The following is a 15,730-nucleotide window of genomic DNA, read 5'->3' on the forward strand; positions in this document are numbered from 1 at the left end:
AATTTTGTGACCTCATGGACAAATACGAAGTGATGGCCAAAAAGGGTGGAGCCTCATCCTTGGTGGACCAAATGCTCATAGCACGAACCTGCCTTATAGCATGAAAGTGATGGTTGTGTTGTTGCCATTAAAATGCAAGGTAGCCTAAATAGACTTATACAACTAATCCAAAGACCCCTTGAAGCACTTGGATACCTTCAAGACTTACATGACCCTTCACGGATTCATTATGGAGTTCGCATGCAAGGCCTTCCCATTGACTTTGAAAAGATCGATGCGGGTGTTCACATCACTAGCACCGAACTCAATATGCAACTTCAAGGACCTGGCTCACCTTTTCATCACATAGTTTATGACTAGCAAGATGAGAAGACGACCCACAACTTACCTCCTAAACATCAAGCAGTGAGAGGACGAGAGCTTGAAAGCCCACTTGGCTAGATTTAACAAAGTGTGCATGACTACTAATGACTAAGACGAGAAGATTACTCTCGTTGCCATGTTGGGTGGTGTATGGCTTCAAAACCCCTATATGGTTGAGCTAGCTAATAAGACCCCCACTACGCTACAAAAATTCATGGACCAAGAGGATGAGTTCATAAATGCTAAAGATAAGCTATGGGTGTTGACAACATGAAGAAAGACAAAGCTGGAGCAAGCCGACAAAAAGACCAAGATGTTGACCCAATCCAAAACAGAGGAAAGACCAAGGGTGAACACCGAGGCACAGGGCGAGAAGATTCTCGACCATCGAAGGGGGCAAGCACGAGACATGGCAAAACAACATTAACCATAAAGGAGGAGAATAGGCTCGCTCCCTAGGAAGTCAACCACCAGGATGGTGGTCGCTGATATTACACTTATCACCATTCTATAACTCAACACTACAAACTGCAAGTGCCTGGAGGGAGAGAGGGGGAGAGGGTGATACCTAGCTCCCTATATATATGCATTATTTACTATATATATCTAACGTAAATATATTTCTATATATTTACTATATATATATAACATAAATATATACTGTACGCATACCCTCAAGGGTAGCCCTTTTATTTCTGTTAGTTTTATGTTCATCTAGTATATTTCTATTTAGGTTTTTTATTTTCACAAGATTGAAAATAAGGAGTTTGAGAACTCCACCAGTTTTCAAGGTTGTCATATTTAACGGGTCAAATAGACGAATGGTGCAACTTTAAGATAAACCTTTTCTTTTTTATAGGTAAAAAAGATAAAACTTTAAGAAATTTTATTGATAATAGGAAATAGTCAGTACTCCAAGTACACATGGAAGATATATAAAAGAGAGAGCATCTAGTCAAGAACTTAAAATAGATACAAAAAATTTCTAAAAGCCAAATCCATGAATTCTATAGCAATCTCCCATACCATTAGTGTGTTGAAGAAGAAGCATCTAAGTTCATCCAATAAGCATTCGTTCTCCTCAAAGTTTCAGTCATTCATTTTGCTCCAAATAAGCCACAATAGGAAATAGTCGTAGTCCAAGCACACATGGATGATGTATACAAGAGAGAGCATCTAGTCACGAACTTAAAATAGATGCAAGAAATTTATTACAGCAACCAAATCCCATAATTTTAGCAATCCCACCAATTTAGTCCTTTTACAGTTACTCAATTTTTTTTATAGCTAATTTATATTTCTTTCCATGTATAAATCATCAAACATGTCTATATATTTGTATACGAGATCAACGAGAAGTATGTGGAATTATTCTACCAACTTTTCTTAACATGGTATTAGCAAAAAATCGTTCCTGACATACTTTCACCTTGCCATAGCTTCCTCTTCTGATGCTTCCCCACTTTCCTCTCCATACCTACTCCATCCCTCTGATTCTCCAAGCCTTGTTCTTGTCTCCAACCATCTCATCAAAGATAATTTTTTCAAATGGAAACGTGCCCTTTGCCTAGCCCTTAATGCCAAAAATAAACTCTGTTTCATTGATGGCACCCTCAAAGCCCCTGCCAAAATTTCACCCGATTATGCCCAATGGAGCAGCACCAAAGATATGGTCCTGACGTGGATTCTTAATACCATAACCCCTTCAAAGCCAATTCTCTAGACTACCATGATGACCCTTGAGATGTATGGCTCGACCTTGAGTCGTATTTTTGCCATGGCAACAAAGCTCGTCTCTTCCATCTCAAACGAGAAATTTTCAACCTCCATCAAAACCAACTCTCCATACCTAACTATTACAATAGCAGCAAACAATTATGGGATGAATTGGGCAATCTCCAACCTCTCACCGATGCCAGTACCTTGGAGACGAGAGTTAAGGATGAACATGTGTTCCAATTTCTACTGGGACTTAACAACTCGTTCACTGCTCTTCGAACCCAAATTCTCGCCACCAACCCTCTCTCACCTCTGAATAAACTTTTCTCAATCATCTTCCAAGAGGAACATGAACTCCTTCTTCAAGTCCCTCGTATGCCATTAGAAAACCTCGCACTTGTTGCTCGAACTTCGCACCCCAGTCGCCCACCTCTCAAGTGCACTGAATGTGGGAAAGATGGTCACCTCCATAACCGTTGTTGGCTTCTTGTTGGATATCCTCCCTGTCATGAATCCCGCAATCAACGCCAACCATCACTTCTTGGAAAACCACTTGCTACTGCGGCCAATCTCTCTGGATCCACCTCATGCCCAATCCTAGGTCTTTCGCTGGAAAGCTACTAGCAACTCATGAACCTGCTTTGGCTTTCATCTCCAACGGCTAATTTTGTGGTAACTCCTCATCACTCCCTTGTTTTTTTGACTCCAAGATGGACTGGATAATCGACAGTGTTGCTAGTGACCATATAAGCCACTACTGATCCTCCTTTTTGAGCCTTCAATAGCCACCCATGGTTTGTACGATTAGATTCCCAATAGGAGAAATTGTTCTCGTTGAAGGCATCAGCTCTATTTCCTTATCCAAAAATCTCATCCTCCCAATTGTCCTTTATGTCCTTGCTTTTTGCTATAATCTTCTTTTTGTCCCTCAAATCACTAATAATTTATCTTGTGTTGCAATTTTCTCATCTTCTAAATATTTTTTTCCAGGACCTTTAGTTGAAGAGGCTGATTGGAGCAAGTGAAGCTTGCAATGGGCTCTATATTCTTCAGCCCCATTAGTCCACTGCTTTCTCTGTTCAAAATCTTGATAATAAGACCTTATGGTATCAACGTCTAGGTCATCCTTCTAGCTTTACTATTCCTAATATTTTTTATAGTTCTTATACTCTTTCTCATTGTGATATTTGTGCTCGTTCTAAGCACACTCGCTTACCTTTTCAAAATCATGCTAATAAGACTATGACTCATTTTAATCATCTTTATTGTAATATTTGGGGTGCTTATTCTACGGCCTCCATTTGTGGTGCACATTATTTTTTTTACTATTGTTGATGATTTTTCACGCATTACATGGATTTATTTAATGCATTTTAAATCAGAAACTTTTAGTCATTTGATGCATTTCTTTGCACTTGTTAAAACTCAATTTAATTCAATAGTTAAAATTATTCGCCCCGATAATGACCAAGAACTTCTTTCTCATAATCTCCAAACCTATTTTCATAATAACAGCATCATTCATGAGCATACTTGTGTTGAAACTCCTCAACAAAATGGTATTGCAGAGCGTAAACATTGGCACCTTCTGAACATTGCTCGTAGCCTTCATTTTCAGAGGCACATTTAACCCTTAAATTTTGGAGAGATTGTGACCTTACTGTTGCCTACCTCATCAATAGGACTCTTAGTCACTCCCTCCAGAATCAAACTCCTTTTCAACTTCTTCTCAACACTCCACCCGCCTACACCCATCTACGTGTTTTTGGTTGCCTTTGCTATGCTTAGACCCTTACCACTCATCGAGATAAATTTTCACCTAGAGCATCCCGCTATGTCTTTCTTGGCTATCCTATAAATCATAAAGCTTATAAGTTATATAACCTTGACACAGACACCATTTTCTACTCACGAGATGTCACCTTTCATGAAGACCAATTTCCTTTCCAATCTCATGTATCTTCTCATACACCCAATTCCACCATTCTTTCTTTACCTGTTCAAGAACCCATTCCTCCTTCCAACCCCTCCTCGGTCATCCATTCAGACCCTACACCTACCATCCCTATTTCTTCTTGTCCCCGCTGCAACATTACTCGTCCAGCATATCCTCTTAATTATGTTTGTCCTACCATACCCATGGAGTCCATTGCTTCTTCGACCACTGCACAGTCCTCAAGTACTTCTCATCCCTATCTACTTTTCTGTCATATTCTCATTTTTCTCCTACTCATTATTCATTCTTAACTGCCCTTACGATGTTTATTGAACCTACTTGTTACTCAAAAGCCACTCACCACTCTCACTGGCATGAAGCTATGGCTTTTGAACTCCATGCTCTTGAAGAAAACTCCACTTGGACACTAGACCCTCTTCCTCTGGTAAGAAACCCATTGGTTGCAAGTGGGTTTTCAAGACCAAACTCCGAGCAGATGATACCGTTGAGTGCTATAAGGCCCGGCTTGTGGCCAAAGGCTACACTCAAGTGGAAGGCCTAGACTATCATGAAACTTTTGCTCCAATAGCCAAGATGACCACAGTCCGCTGTGTTCTCACAGTTGCAACCACTAAAAATTGGATTATTCACCAAATGGATGTTCATAATACTTTCTTGCATGGTGAACTTGATGAAGAAGTTTACATGCTCCCACCACCTAACTATTGTATTAAGGGGAAGACACGTGTATGCCACCTCCAAAAATCCTTCTATGGCCTCGAGCAAGCTTCTCGAAATTAGTTTTTTAAACTAACATCTATTCTTCGTACTGCAAGTTTTGTTCAATCACAGGCTGATCACTCTCTATTTACCTTGATCACTGCTACCAATCTCACCATTGGTCTCATTTATGTTGATGACATCTTGGTTGTCGGCAATGATCTTTCTCAGGTTTCTTACTTCAAGTCTGTTATTAATTCCACTCACTTTAAAACCAAGGACCATGGACCTCTCAAATATTTCCTTGGACTTGAAGTTGCTCGATCCCCTTCAGGCATTTTTCTTAATCAGCAAAAATATGCCCTAGACATCGTTGCCGATAGTGGCCAACTTGGCTCTCACCTTGCGGCCTTTCCTATGAAACAAAAATTGAAGCTCAACGACACTGATGGTGAACTTCTCCCTGATCTCGGCCCTTACTGACAGTTAGTTGGGTGTCTCATTTATCTCACCATCACCAGACCGAATATTGTCTTTGCGGTGAATATTCTCAGCCAATTCATGCATGCTCCCCATATTCCTCACATGACAGCTGCCACCTATGTTCTTCGCTACATTAAAGGCACTCCAAGCCAAGGCATTTTTTCTCTTCCTCTAATGATCTTCATGTTAGTGCTTACATAGATTCTGATTAGGCCAGCTGCCGCGCCACTCGGCACTCTACCATTGGTTTTTTCATCACACTTGGTTCTAGCCCCATTTCCGAGCGAACTAAGAAACATACTACAGTTGCTTGCTCCTTTACAGAAGCCGAATACAGCACCATGGTCGTCACTACATGTGAACTAGTCTGGTTATAGCAGCTTCTCCATGACCTCAACATCTCACACACTGCTTCCATGACCCTCTATTGTAACAATCAGTCTGCCATCTACATTGCTCACAATCCAGTCTTCCATGAGCGAGCATATTGAGATTGACTGCCATATTATCCGTGATAAACTCCCCTTGGTCTCTTCACCACAGCTCATCTTCCCTCTTCCTAGCAAATCGCTGATATCTTCACCAAAGCCCTATGTTTTGATCCTTTTCATCATTTGTCTCACAAGTTGGGCATTATGGATCTTCATGCACCAACTTAAGGGGGAGTATTACAACAACCAAATCCCATAATTTTAGCAATCCCACCAATTTAGTCATTTGACAATTACTCAATTTTTTTGTATAGCTAGTTTATATTTCTTTCCATGTATAAATCATCAAATATGTCTATATATTTGTATATGAGATCAATGAGAAGTATGTGGAATTATTCTACCAATTTATTTCTTAACAAAAATATTTGCTGAAAGCCACATCTATTAACGAATTCTATAGCAATAGCCCATATCATTAGTGTAATGAAGAAGAAGCATCTAAGTTCATCCATTAAGCCTTGGTTCTCCTCAAAGTCTCAGTCAATTTATTTCCCTCTGAATAAACCACAATAGGCATATAAGGACCATCTTCAATATTGCTACTATTTGCAGATTAATGCCGTGTAGACCTCTTCAGATGGCTAAGAGATCGACCACCCTGCCAGTCATAACCCATAGTACTAGCCGGCCGGACTCTACTGAAAATATCATCTCTTGGAGCCCTAGTCACCTCACAATGAGGAAGCATTAAATGATCCATTGTCTTCCCACTTCTCTACTCATTTAACACCAATCAATTATATATTAAGATGAAATTTATGCAAGTGGAATCTTTTTGTTGGTTTTGATAGTCTGGAATGCGATTTGAATATATTATTGGGCATTTGGTTGGTGCATATTAATTATTACAAACTTCCAGCACCCAAATAATCACGTTAGCCATTTTCAAAATTGTGCAGCCATCACAAAAATGTTAATTCCACTTTGATATATATGGCTGCCACCCACGTCTAGTCTTGAACTACAAATTCCTATATATAGAGATGAAAATGTCGTCATCGTCATCGTCATCGGTATGTATTTAAGTTAACTTGAATTGGAGAAAAATTAATCGAGACTAAGTGAGTTGTGTGTCGATAGAGCATGTTTAAGTTGGAGAAATGGGAAAGAAGACAAAGATCAAAGAGGAGGAATTAAAGTCAAAAGTCATATTACATGCCTAGAGGCGAAGTGGTGGCGGTTGCGAGCGGGGAAAAGGATGATCCACGGCAAGGGATAGTGTAGGCAAAGTGGTGGCGATCGAGTGGAGGTGGTATGATTGTTTTAGCACATGCATGAGGTTAATTATTACTCTAGAGATTGAACAGGCCGGGAGGGAGTGAAATTTGAAAGGATCGAGAGAATCCCTTCCACACTCCACGTTTGCATATTGGAAGTCTTATATTGTACTAACAAAATTATAGGGGGAGCGGATATCGGGGGAGCGGATATCAAGGGAGCCAAAGCGAATCTCATGTTGGGGCTTCCAAGATATAATGTTTGTGAGTGTTATTTAATCAGAGAAGCTTGCCGACAGTATGTAGAAGACTTTTGTTGGCCCTCCTTCTTGTTAGACATGGACGCGTTGGTCTTGTTCAAAGCTAGCTTGATGTTTTGTTTTTCAATTTTTGTTTTTAGAAATGGTACTGCAATTCTGGTAAACAGAATCTAATAATTTCCGAGTAGATTCGCAATCCAGCTTAATTTCATCTCCCTTCCAACTTATGCTCGGGGAAGATGACTAATGAAAACAAAAAGGACAACCATATATATCAAAGGTGCATGGTGGGTTGGCTCAATGGTAGTACTTGAATTACTCTTGAGTTATTTGGATTGAATGTTTAGATTCAAGGTTTGAGTTTAAAATTTAAGTATGGATTCACCTCAAACTACTGGTATTAGCCACCTAAATATTTATTGAATGGATTTGGGGAGTAATTAGCTATGGCTCAAAATGTCAAAAATTAAAAAATCACTTACGACTTCTTACCGCTTAGGCCCCTATGTCCGGTTTTTCAACTAGTAGGGTACCATTATGCAGGTCACGACTTACTGGCATTTAGGCCCCTCACGGCTTTGACCCATAAAAGAAATACATATATATATATATATATATTTTATAATCTTATCTAATTTGTATTTTTTCCTTAATTTTTTATACTTTTGTTATTGTCTATAACTCATAACAAGCACTGGCCAATGCCTTTTAAATGACCACGTCTTCATGGATGTCTTGCAAATTGTCAATAATTTTTTAATAGATCATTCTTGTATCATCAAATTAGAATTTTGACTCATTTAAAATTTTATGGTAACTACATTTTTCTCCCTTTTTATTTTAAGAAACTAAATTAGAATATAATATTCTCAGTAGATTATTTCCCTTTCAAAGTAATTTGTAATTATCTAGGTGAAACAATATATTTAACAAAAAACTCCACGTTCACTAGATAGATGGCTACATGTATAGTATGCAATTGCGTTACTTAAAAACTTTTAAATATATAACATTAATGTTTTACATTATTAAGTAAAATACAAAATTTAGTTTATGGTTTACATATATAACAGTAAAATACAAAATTTAGTTTATGGTTTACATATATAACTCTAGATCATTTTATAGCTCAACATCTTCTCTTAATTGCAACATATGAAAATTTTAGTTATCAAATTATAACCAATAGTTATGGAAGAATATAAGTTTGAAATGCGTTCCTAAAAATTTTCAATTCAATTATTGATTCTAGACCTAAGAGTCCTCGGTCTTCCAAACTTATATAGTCCTGACAATATCGTCTCTCCTAGTGGATATGGTAAATATTACTATGATTACGTCGTGGCAAGATGGCCACCTTATCTTTTCCCCAATCCCACCTACTTTTTTTGTGTGTGGAGTGCCTGCTTTCCAAATTTCTTTGTGCTGGGTGCCTTCCTTTCAGTGTGACTTGGTCCTGATTTGAAAGTGGCGACTCCAAATTATTTTGTGGCTTGGTCAAGTTCATATATAGCTGGCTCCCAATTTGAGCGTAGCTAGCTAGAGCCTAGCTTATATTAATCAACCTCCCAGTGGGGACTTCATGTATCATGATTTATGTATGATTTTAATTTCATTGTTGGTATAGAACCGCAAATATTACTCTAATTCGAAAAATTCTTTTCGGTGCCTACTGTTTTACCTTAAAATCTCCACTTTTAGTTATTTTTTCTTTTTATAGTAATATTTCATTTATCCTTTAGAAAGTAATTATAAATCCGATTTGTACTAGATTTTTGACAGATTATTTCTTTTATTACGTATTTAGTTTTGACATTATTATTGAGATTTTACTATTTTTGATAAAATTCTGATAAAGACAATTTTTAGCTATACAGCACAGTTTGTGAGCTGATTTTCGATATTCTAGAATTTGATAATTTTAAATTGAACATCAGAAGTGTTTCTCTGTATTTTTGGGTGATTCTTTTGTATTATTTCCTATGAATTATTTGTTTAAACTAGTTTACAAAATAATCGCTATTATATATGTCCGGTGTCAAAAATATGATCAATGTTGCTATGATATCTTTAAAATTTTCTTACTTATTATTTACTTTGATCGAGGGAGATCGAGAACGTTGACATATTGAAAACTAAACAGAAAACAAAAAATTAAGTACTACTGGAAACTCGCAACTCTCAAGCTGCCCAATTGCCAGCTTGATCAGCTGGTGTAATACAGTAGTACTTCTACTCATGCATATATGAAACGCTATTTAAAGAAGAGGAGAATTGAAGGAACATTAATTGCTCCAATTAATTACTCAAGATATATGGCTTTTAAGGTTTCCTTTGCTCTTGCATTCTACTTGATCGCATCGATCATCTTTGCTAAAGATGTTGCCTCCCGAGAAATCAAGGTTGTATATAAATAAATATATATATATATATATACATAATTTTCACTATTGATTTTTATTCAAGTAAGCAATTAAGCAAACTGTTGACCTTGTGCCTGCTCCTAGATCGTATTTGTCGCGACCTCAGCTTGTTTTCTTCAAAACAAAAGCAATTAAAATTGAAGAACCATTAATTATTAATACCTGAATTTACTACATGTAATTTGAATCTGCAGGTCACAATATTGCAGAACAAAAGAGTGCAAAGCATGGCAGTATTCATACCCTCACGTCTAGTTTTAATAAATCCAGTGCCATACTGCCCCCCTTTGGGTGGCGGTGGCCGCGGTGAATTGGAGTATGGCTCCCCGTCCGGATGAGAGGCAAAAGCCCCCCGTAGAGCCATGGGACAGAAATCCTTCATATATAGCTTATCTATATATTTTCATCAATTAATGTATCACTAAGGCGCGCGCCAAGTGTACGGATATATATGAAATATATGTAGTTTTCATGTCGATCGATCCTTTAGTAATATTTATAATAAAATTTAGTAATTTGCATGATGAATATCCAATTATATATACTGATGAGAGTTTTAGCTAAAACGGCTTGATCTATAAATTTATGAATTTTAATAACATGGTAGTTATATAACGAAATCTTGAAAACTGAACAAACATACAGTAACAACGTACGTACGTGGCACAAATACATGACTAATTTATAACGATAAGAATTCCGAAACCCCATCCATAATCCCACTTATCACGCATATTAATTGTCGTGATCCATTTCGACATCCAAGCTTTGCACCTTTACCTTTTTTCCTTAGCTTGCCGGCCGCTTATCTTGACAGGCCAATTAGTCAAACATGAGTTATCCTAGAATTCTGCCAACAGAAAATTCTTCAAAAATGTTATATCTTTATATGAAAATACTAGTAGCTTACTCTTATCTTTATCTCTTGGGTATATATATGTTGCAGTAATTAATAAAATTGTTGTTTATTGGATAACGTCGCAATGTCCGTGTTGTACGTTATAAAATGAATTCATCTTGCGAATGGGTGTTAAAAAAAGAGGGACATATTAAGGACGAACTCACCCAGACACTGATCTTCAACTAAACGAAAGAAGGAAAGAAATCAAGAATTCAAGAAATGTCCAAGAACTGACATCTTGGAACGTAGGATTGGATTTATTTGAGGTAAATCACACTCCAAAGGGAATCAAACATTAAGCCAATTCGATACCTTCTTACTCAGACTACTTCCCCTTTTATACTCAGATGAATTACGAGTTGATTTCTCATGAGACGCCCTTGTTTAACCCAACATTCAAGTTCCTATATATTAAACTCACCGTTTCATTAATCTCGTCTAAACACTCTACAACAACACAACTCACCGTTTCCTACTTACAACACACTCAACTAAACGCCTCGTTTTACAAAATTGAAACATATCGTTTCACTCTACTTTTAAAATCCCGTTACTTCCATAGCCCATGACAATTCATTCCTGCTTCAAAAGCCTTGTCCACAAGGTAGTAGCTGAGACTTCCCTACGGCTTCATGCTTCATCCTTGCACCTCTTCCCTTCCAAATAGCATAAGCCTTATTCACATGAGTCGTTCATAGGGCTATCATGAACGAGTCATCGACAATCTTTTTAAAATTTAAATTACATTCCGTATTATCTGGAAAAGCACGTTTGAAAAAAAAACATCAAAATAATATTTTTCCTCAAATGTACCTTTTAGCTTATTTGAGATTAAAAGTACTTTAATATGTAACACTCAAACGATCTAATTTTTTCATTAAAGAGCTTTTAAGAATATTTATGCACTTTTTATGATTCCTAACGCAATCCCAAACAAGCCTTTAGAAACAAATTAGAAAAGTAATTTCTGAGGTAGAAATGACAATCATTGATCTTTTAAAACTTATGATCATATTTTTAAAAGTTTAAAAATTGTAATTATTTAAAAATTATATGAGTATTTTCGTCTATTGATATTAATTTTAAAATTTGAACTACATTCTACATTATAAAAAAAAAACGCGTTTGGAGAAAAATATCAAAATTTTAAAACACAATTTTTTAATTTATATGAGATTAAAAAATATTTTAACATGTAAAACTTAAAACAGTCTAATTTTTTATTAAAAACTTTTTAAAATTTTTAACGCTATTCCAAACGGCGGCAAGTATAGGCATTATCAGGATCAGAAGAAAAGTTCTGTTACGTACGGGTTATGATGACCGACGACTTCAATTCATTGGGTGACTGAAGCTGAGAATATCAGGTCATGATAAGATGTCATGGAGTTCTACATTATTCATTCTTCATATTTTAACTATATATCATGAATACGTGGAATTTGTGTATAAATAAGATTTCATATTATTAATCAAATCATTTTATATTCAATAATTAATTAGTTTATCTTAAGTGATTAGTCAAACACTTATCCTAAAAATCTGCTAACAGAAAACTTTTCAAAAACACGTGATCGATCCTTATCTAAAAACACCGTAAACAAATTTCCTTCCTCTACTCTATATAAATGCTGACCGCCTGTCTGCTCTTTGACGTTGTAACCATTAGTTTTGTGTATTTTTCCTTTTAATTATTATCGTTGTTTATCATGGCTAAAGCTCATGTATCCTCGTCACATGTCTTCTTTCTGCTGTTCTTTTTGTTTGCTAAGATTAATGGTTCCGAGTCGAATGAAGAAGTTGGAGTGTACGAGTTGAAGAGAGGAGATTTTTCTGTGAAGCTCACCAACTATGGTGCAGTTGTGATCTCTGTCATTCTCCCTGATAAAAACGGTTCGTTGCATTCCCCCCCTCTTTTATGTTTTTTTGTTCCCTGGAGTGAAAACATGATTGTCGTTTCCATATAAATCCGTTTTATTTTCTTTGATTAGGGAAACTAGATGATGTCGTTCTTGGATACGATTCAGTAAAGGAGTACAAGGTGCGATTCGTCAGATTCCTTTCTCTTAGTTTTCCTCTTTAATTCCTTCCTTACTAATCATATATATATATATATATATAGCTTTAGATCATTTGAAATCATGTTCATCATGTCGTTTTCAGTTACTTGTGTATATATATTTTGCTAGTCTTAATACTGAATTTCGGTCTGACATTCGAAGAATGATTCAACCCACTTCGGAGCCATTGTTGGACGAGTTGCTAACAGAATTGGAGGGGCTGAATTCACTTTGAATGGAACCAAATATAAATTAGTTGCTAATGATGGAAACAACACACTCCACGGTACGTATATTCAATATCTAACATATGTATATATATATATAGTTTGTACTTCGATTTGGGAATCTGAATTATTTATAAATATTGGAATAACTAAAGTAGTTGTATTGTTTAATATCAGGTGGCCCTAAGGGATTTGGTGATGTTATATGGACAGTAAAGAGTTACAGCAAAGATAGTCATATAACATTCACCTATGACAGTTTTGATGGTGAGGAAGGTATATAATATGACTCTCTCTCTCTCCCACCTATTATTAAATGCAGTTTTGATCTTCATTGCTTGTATGTATTGTTTCTTTTATATATATATATGAAGTGAATAAAAAGCATATCGTTGTTTAGCTTGTAAAATCGACGGGAAATTGTTTTGAAACATGAATGATACTCATCATTGCAGGGATAATGTGTCTTGAATTTATGCAGGCTTTCCTGGAAATCTTTCTGTCTCAGCAACATACATGCTCATTGATGCAAACAAATTAGCCCTAAAGATGGAAGCTAAGGCTCTCAACAAGGCTACACCGGTGAATTTAGCACAGCATACTTACTGGAATTTGGGTGGACACACAAGTGGGAACATTTTCTCCCACAATCTCCAGCTTTTTGGGTCACATATCACTCCAGTTAATAAACAACTCATCCCCACCGGTGAAATCCTCTCCGTCAGAGGAACACCATATGATTTTCTCGAACCCCGAACGATTGGTAGCAGGTTCAAAGCGCTACCTGATGGATACGACATAAACTATGTGCTAGATGCTGCAAGTCCCTTCCACTTGAGGAAGGCAGCTGTTGTGCAGGAAAGTGTTTCGGGCAGGAAACTGGAGTTGTGGACAAGCGCACCTGGTGTGCAGTTTTACACGAGTAACATGCTGCACGATGAGAAGGGGAAAGGCGGTTTCATTTATAAGCAATATGCCGGTCTTTGCTTGGAAACACAGGGATTCCCTGATTCTGTGAATCACCCAAATTTCCCTTCACAGATTGTAAATCCCGGAGAGACCTATAAGCATACCATGGTTTACAGATTCACAGCTAATTAGGAATTTTTTGAGCAAAAAGTTCCAAGGGTAAAGTAGTGCGAATATTCATGAACTCTGGTTTTTCATTTTCAATCGTGTTAGGAAAAAGGTTATAATGATGTTTAGAAATAAGGTTTTTTTTTTTTTTTTTTTTTTTTTTTTTTTTTTTTTTTTTTTTTTTTTTTTTTTTTTAATGTCCCTCGCAGACGTAACTTCTAGAAGTTTTGTTTATTTTGCTTTCGGAGAAAGAAAAAAGGGATTGAGCATGATGGCTCTCTTCGAGTCATTTTATCTCTTTCAACGTTCTTCGTATGTTAATCCGTTTGAACATCTTGTGATAGAAATGTTGATCGATGTGGTTGGCAACCAAAACGACCAAGAACAAGGCCGAGCGATACTGGGGTATTTTTATGCATGGATTCCATGTCAATCTATAAATCGAAATACTCTAACTATAAAAATATTACACTAAAATAATTCCATAAACTAACATGATTTGATGAAATTTGTTAAATTGTAAAATTATTTTTATTATAAAGTATATCTAAAAGATCACATGAAGTCATATGAATTTATATGATTAAATTGATTTTACACTCACTGCATGAAATATTGATGTAAAATGGAAAAACATTACAAAATCATCAAGTATAACTGTATATAAAATTAAATCTCGATAATTTGTCAAATAACGTAAAAATAAAATTTTAAAAACACAAGTGATCTTTTAGAATGTCATCTTTCATTCTAATATATATCTAATCTAGTTTATCAAATTTAATGTAAAATCTATCTATTTTGATGTCACATTAAGTATAAAATATTACAGTTGAAACCTTAAATAAACTTTCCTTGCTCAATGAAGTTTAGAGGATAAATCATCTTCCACTATTTTGTATATAAATCAACAAAATCCTAAATGGCTTTTCTTGTATTTTCACTTTAGATTTTATATTAAAAAACTTAATATTGTATAATAAAAATTTTGGGATCAATGTTAATAGTTTATTATTTCTCCTAATCTTAGTTTTAATTAAATTTTGCCACATCCATGAAAATAGATAATATATAAAAATTATATAAAATCTAGGGGTTAATAGAAAAAACTAGAGATATATTTCTATGTATATTGGAATTTTACAACATTTTAGAAAGCATATGAAAATGAGGAAATTATAAATTTTTTTGGGGCCCAATTTATATATGAGAAAAAATATTTGTAATTGTGAATTATATCATCACCGCGTAATCAATTTGAAAAAAATGAATAAAAAATAAAGACCTACATAAAAATATATATATATATATATTTAACAGTAAACTTTATTCTTTTTTAAAACTCTTACGCAGCGTTTATGCATTTTACGGTTGAATGAAAATTGAGGAGAAAATGTTAGGTACAAAAGAAGAATATTTAATTGTTTCCGTATTTCACCAGCAATTATATCCACTAAGCCAATTTGTTTACAAAATTAAAAGGTGAAAAATATGCATGGTTCGAATAATGCTATTTTAAAGTTAAATCTCATAAATCAAATTATACCATGTAAAACATATATGATATATATATGAAAAAAATTAATTTTTTAATAGTAGACCCTACTCTTTTTTAAAGTGATTACACAGCATTTACGCACTTCACAGTTATATGTAAAATTACTCATAAGTTTTGTAATAGCAATAGCGATCACGAAAATATTTAAAAGATGATAAGATAATATAGTTTGAATTTTAAACATTCAAGAATATTTGAAAATTCAAACTAATGTTTGTTGTTGCAGGTGAGTTTATCCTGCGAGAGATCAGTTGACTGAGAGATATCCGGGATATATAGTTGTAGAGTTTGA

At 35.4% G+C, this 15,730-nt stretch overlaps 2 protein-coding genes across 2 annotated transcripts; both read left to right on the plus strand.

The window, feature by feature from the left end:
- Nucleotides 1-4,340: 4,340 nt before the first annotated feature.
- Nucleotides 4,341-5,221, plus strand: LOC122282176 (uncharacterized mitochondrial protein AtMg00810-like). The gene is made up of 2 exons (XM_043094131.1): nt 4,341-4,463; nt 4,871-5,221. Exons 1-2 carry the CDS (start codon nt 4,341-4,343, stop codon nt 5,219-5,221), a joined length of 474 nt encoding a protein of 157 aa, XP_042950065.1.
- A 6,935-nt stretch (nt 5,222-12,156) lies between these two features.
- LOC122280759 (galactose mutarotase) lies at nt 12,157-14,255 on the plus strand. Its single transcript, XM_043091773.1, has 5 exons — nt 12,157-12,409; nt 12,508-12,557; nt 12,739-12,862; nt 12,981-13,079; nt 13,285-14,255. Exons 1-5 carry the CDS (start codon nt 12,226-12,228, stop codon nt 13,902-13,904), a joined length of 1,077 nt encoding a protein of 358 aa, XP_042947707.1. The 5' UTR covers nt 12,157-12,225; the 3' UTR covers nt 13,905-14,255.
- The last annotated feature ends 1,475 nt before the right edge of the window (nt 14,256-15,730 follow it).

This window comes from Carya illinoinensis, chromosome 11 (genome assembly GCF_018687715.1).
Source record: "Carya illinoinensis cultivar Pawnee chromosome 11, C.illinoinensisPawnee_v1, whole genome shotgun sequence".
NCBI lineage: Eukaryota > Viridiplantae > Streptophyta > Magnoliopsida > Fagales > Juglandaceae > Carya > Carya illinoinensis.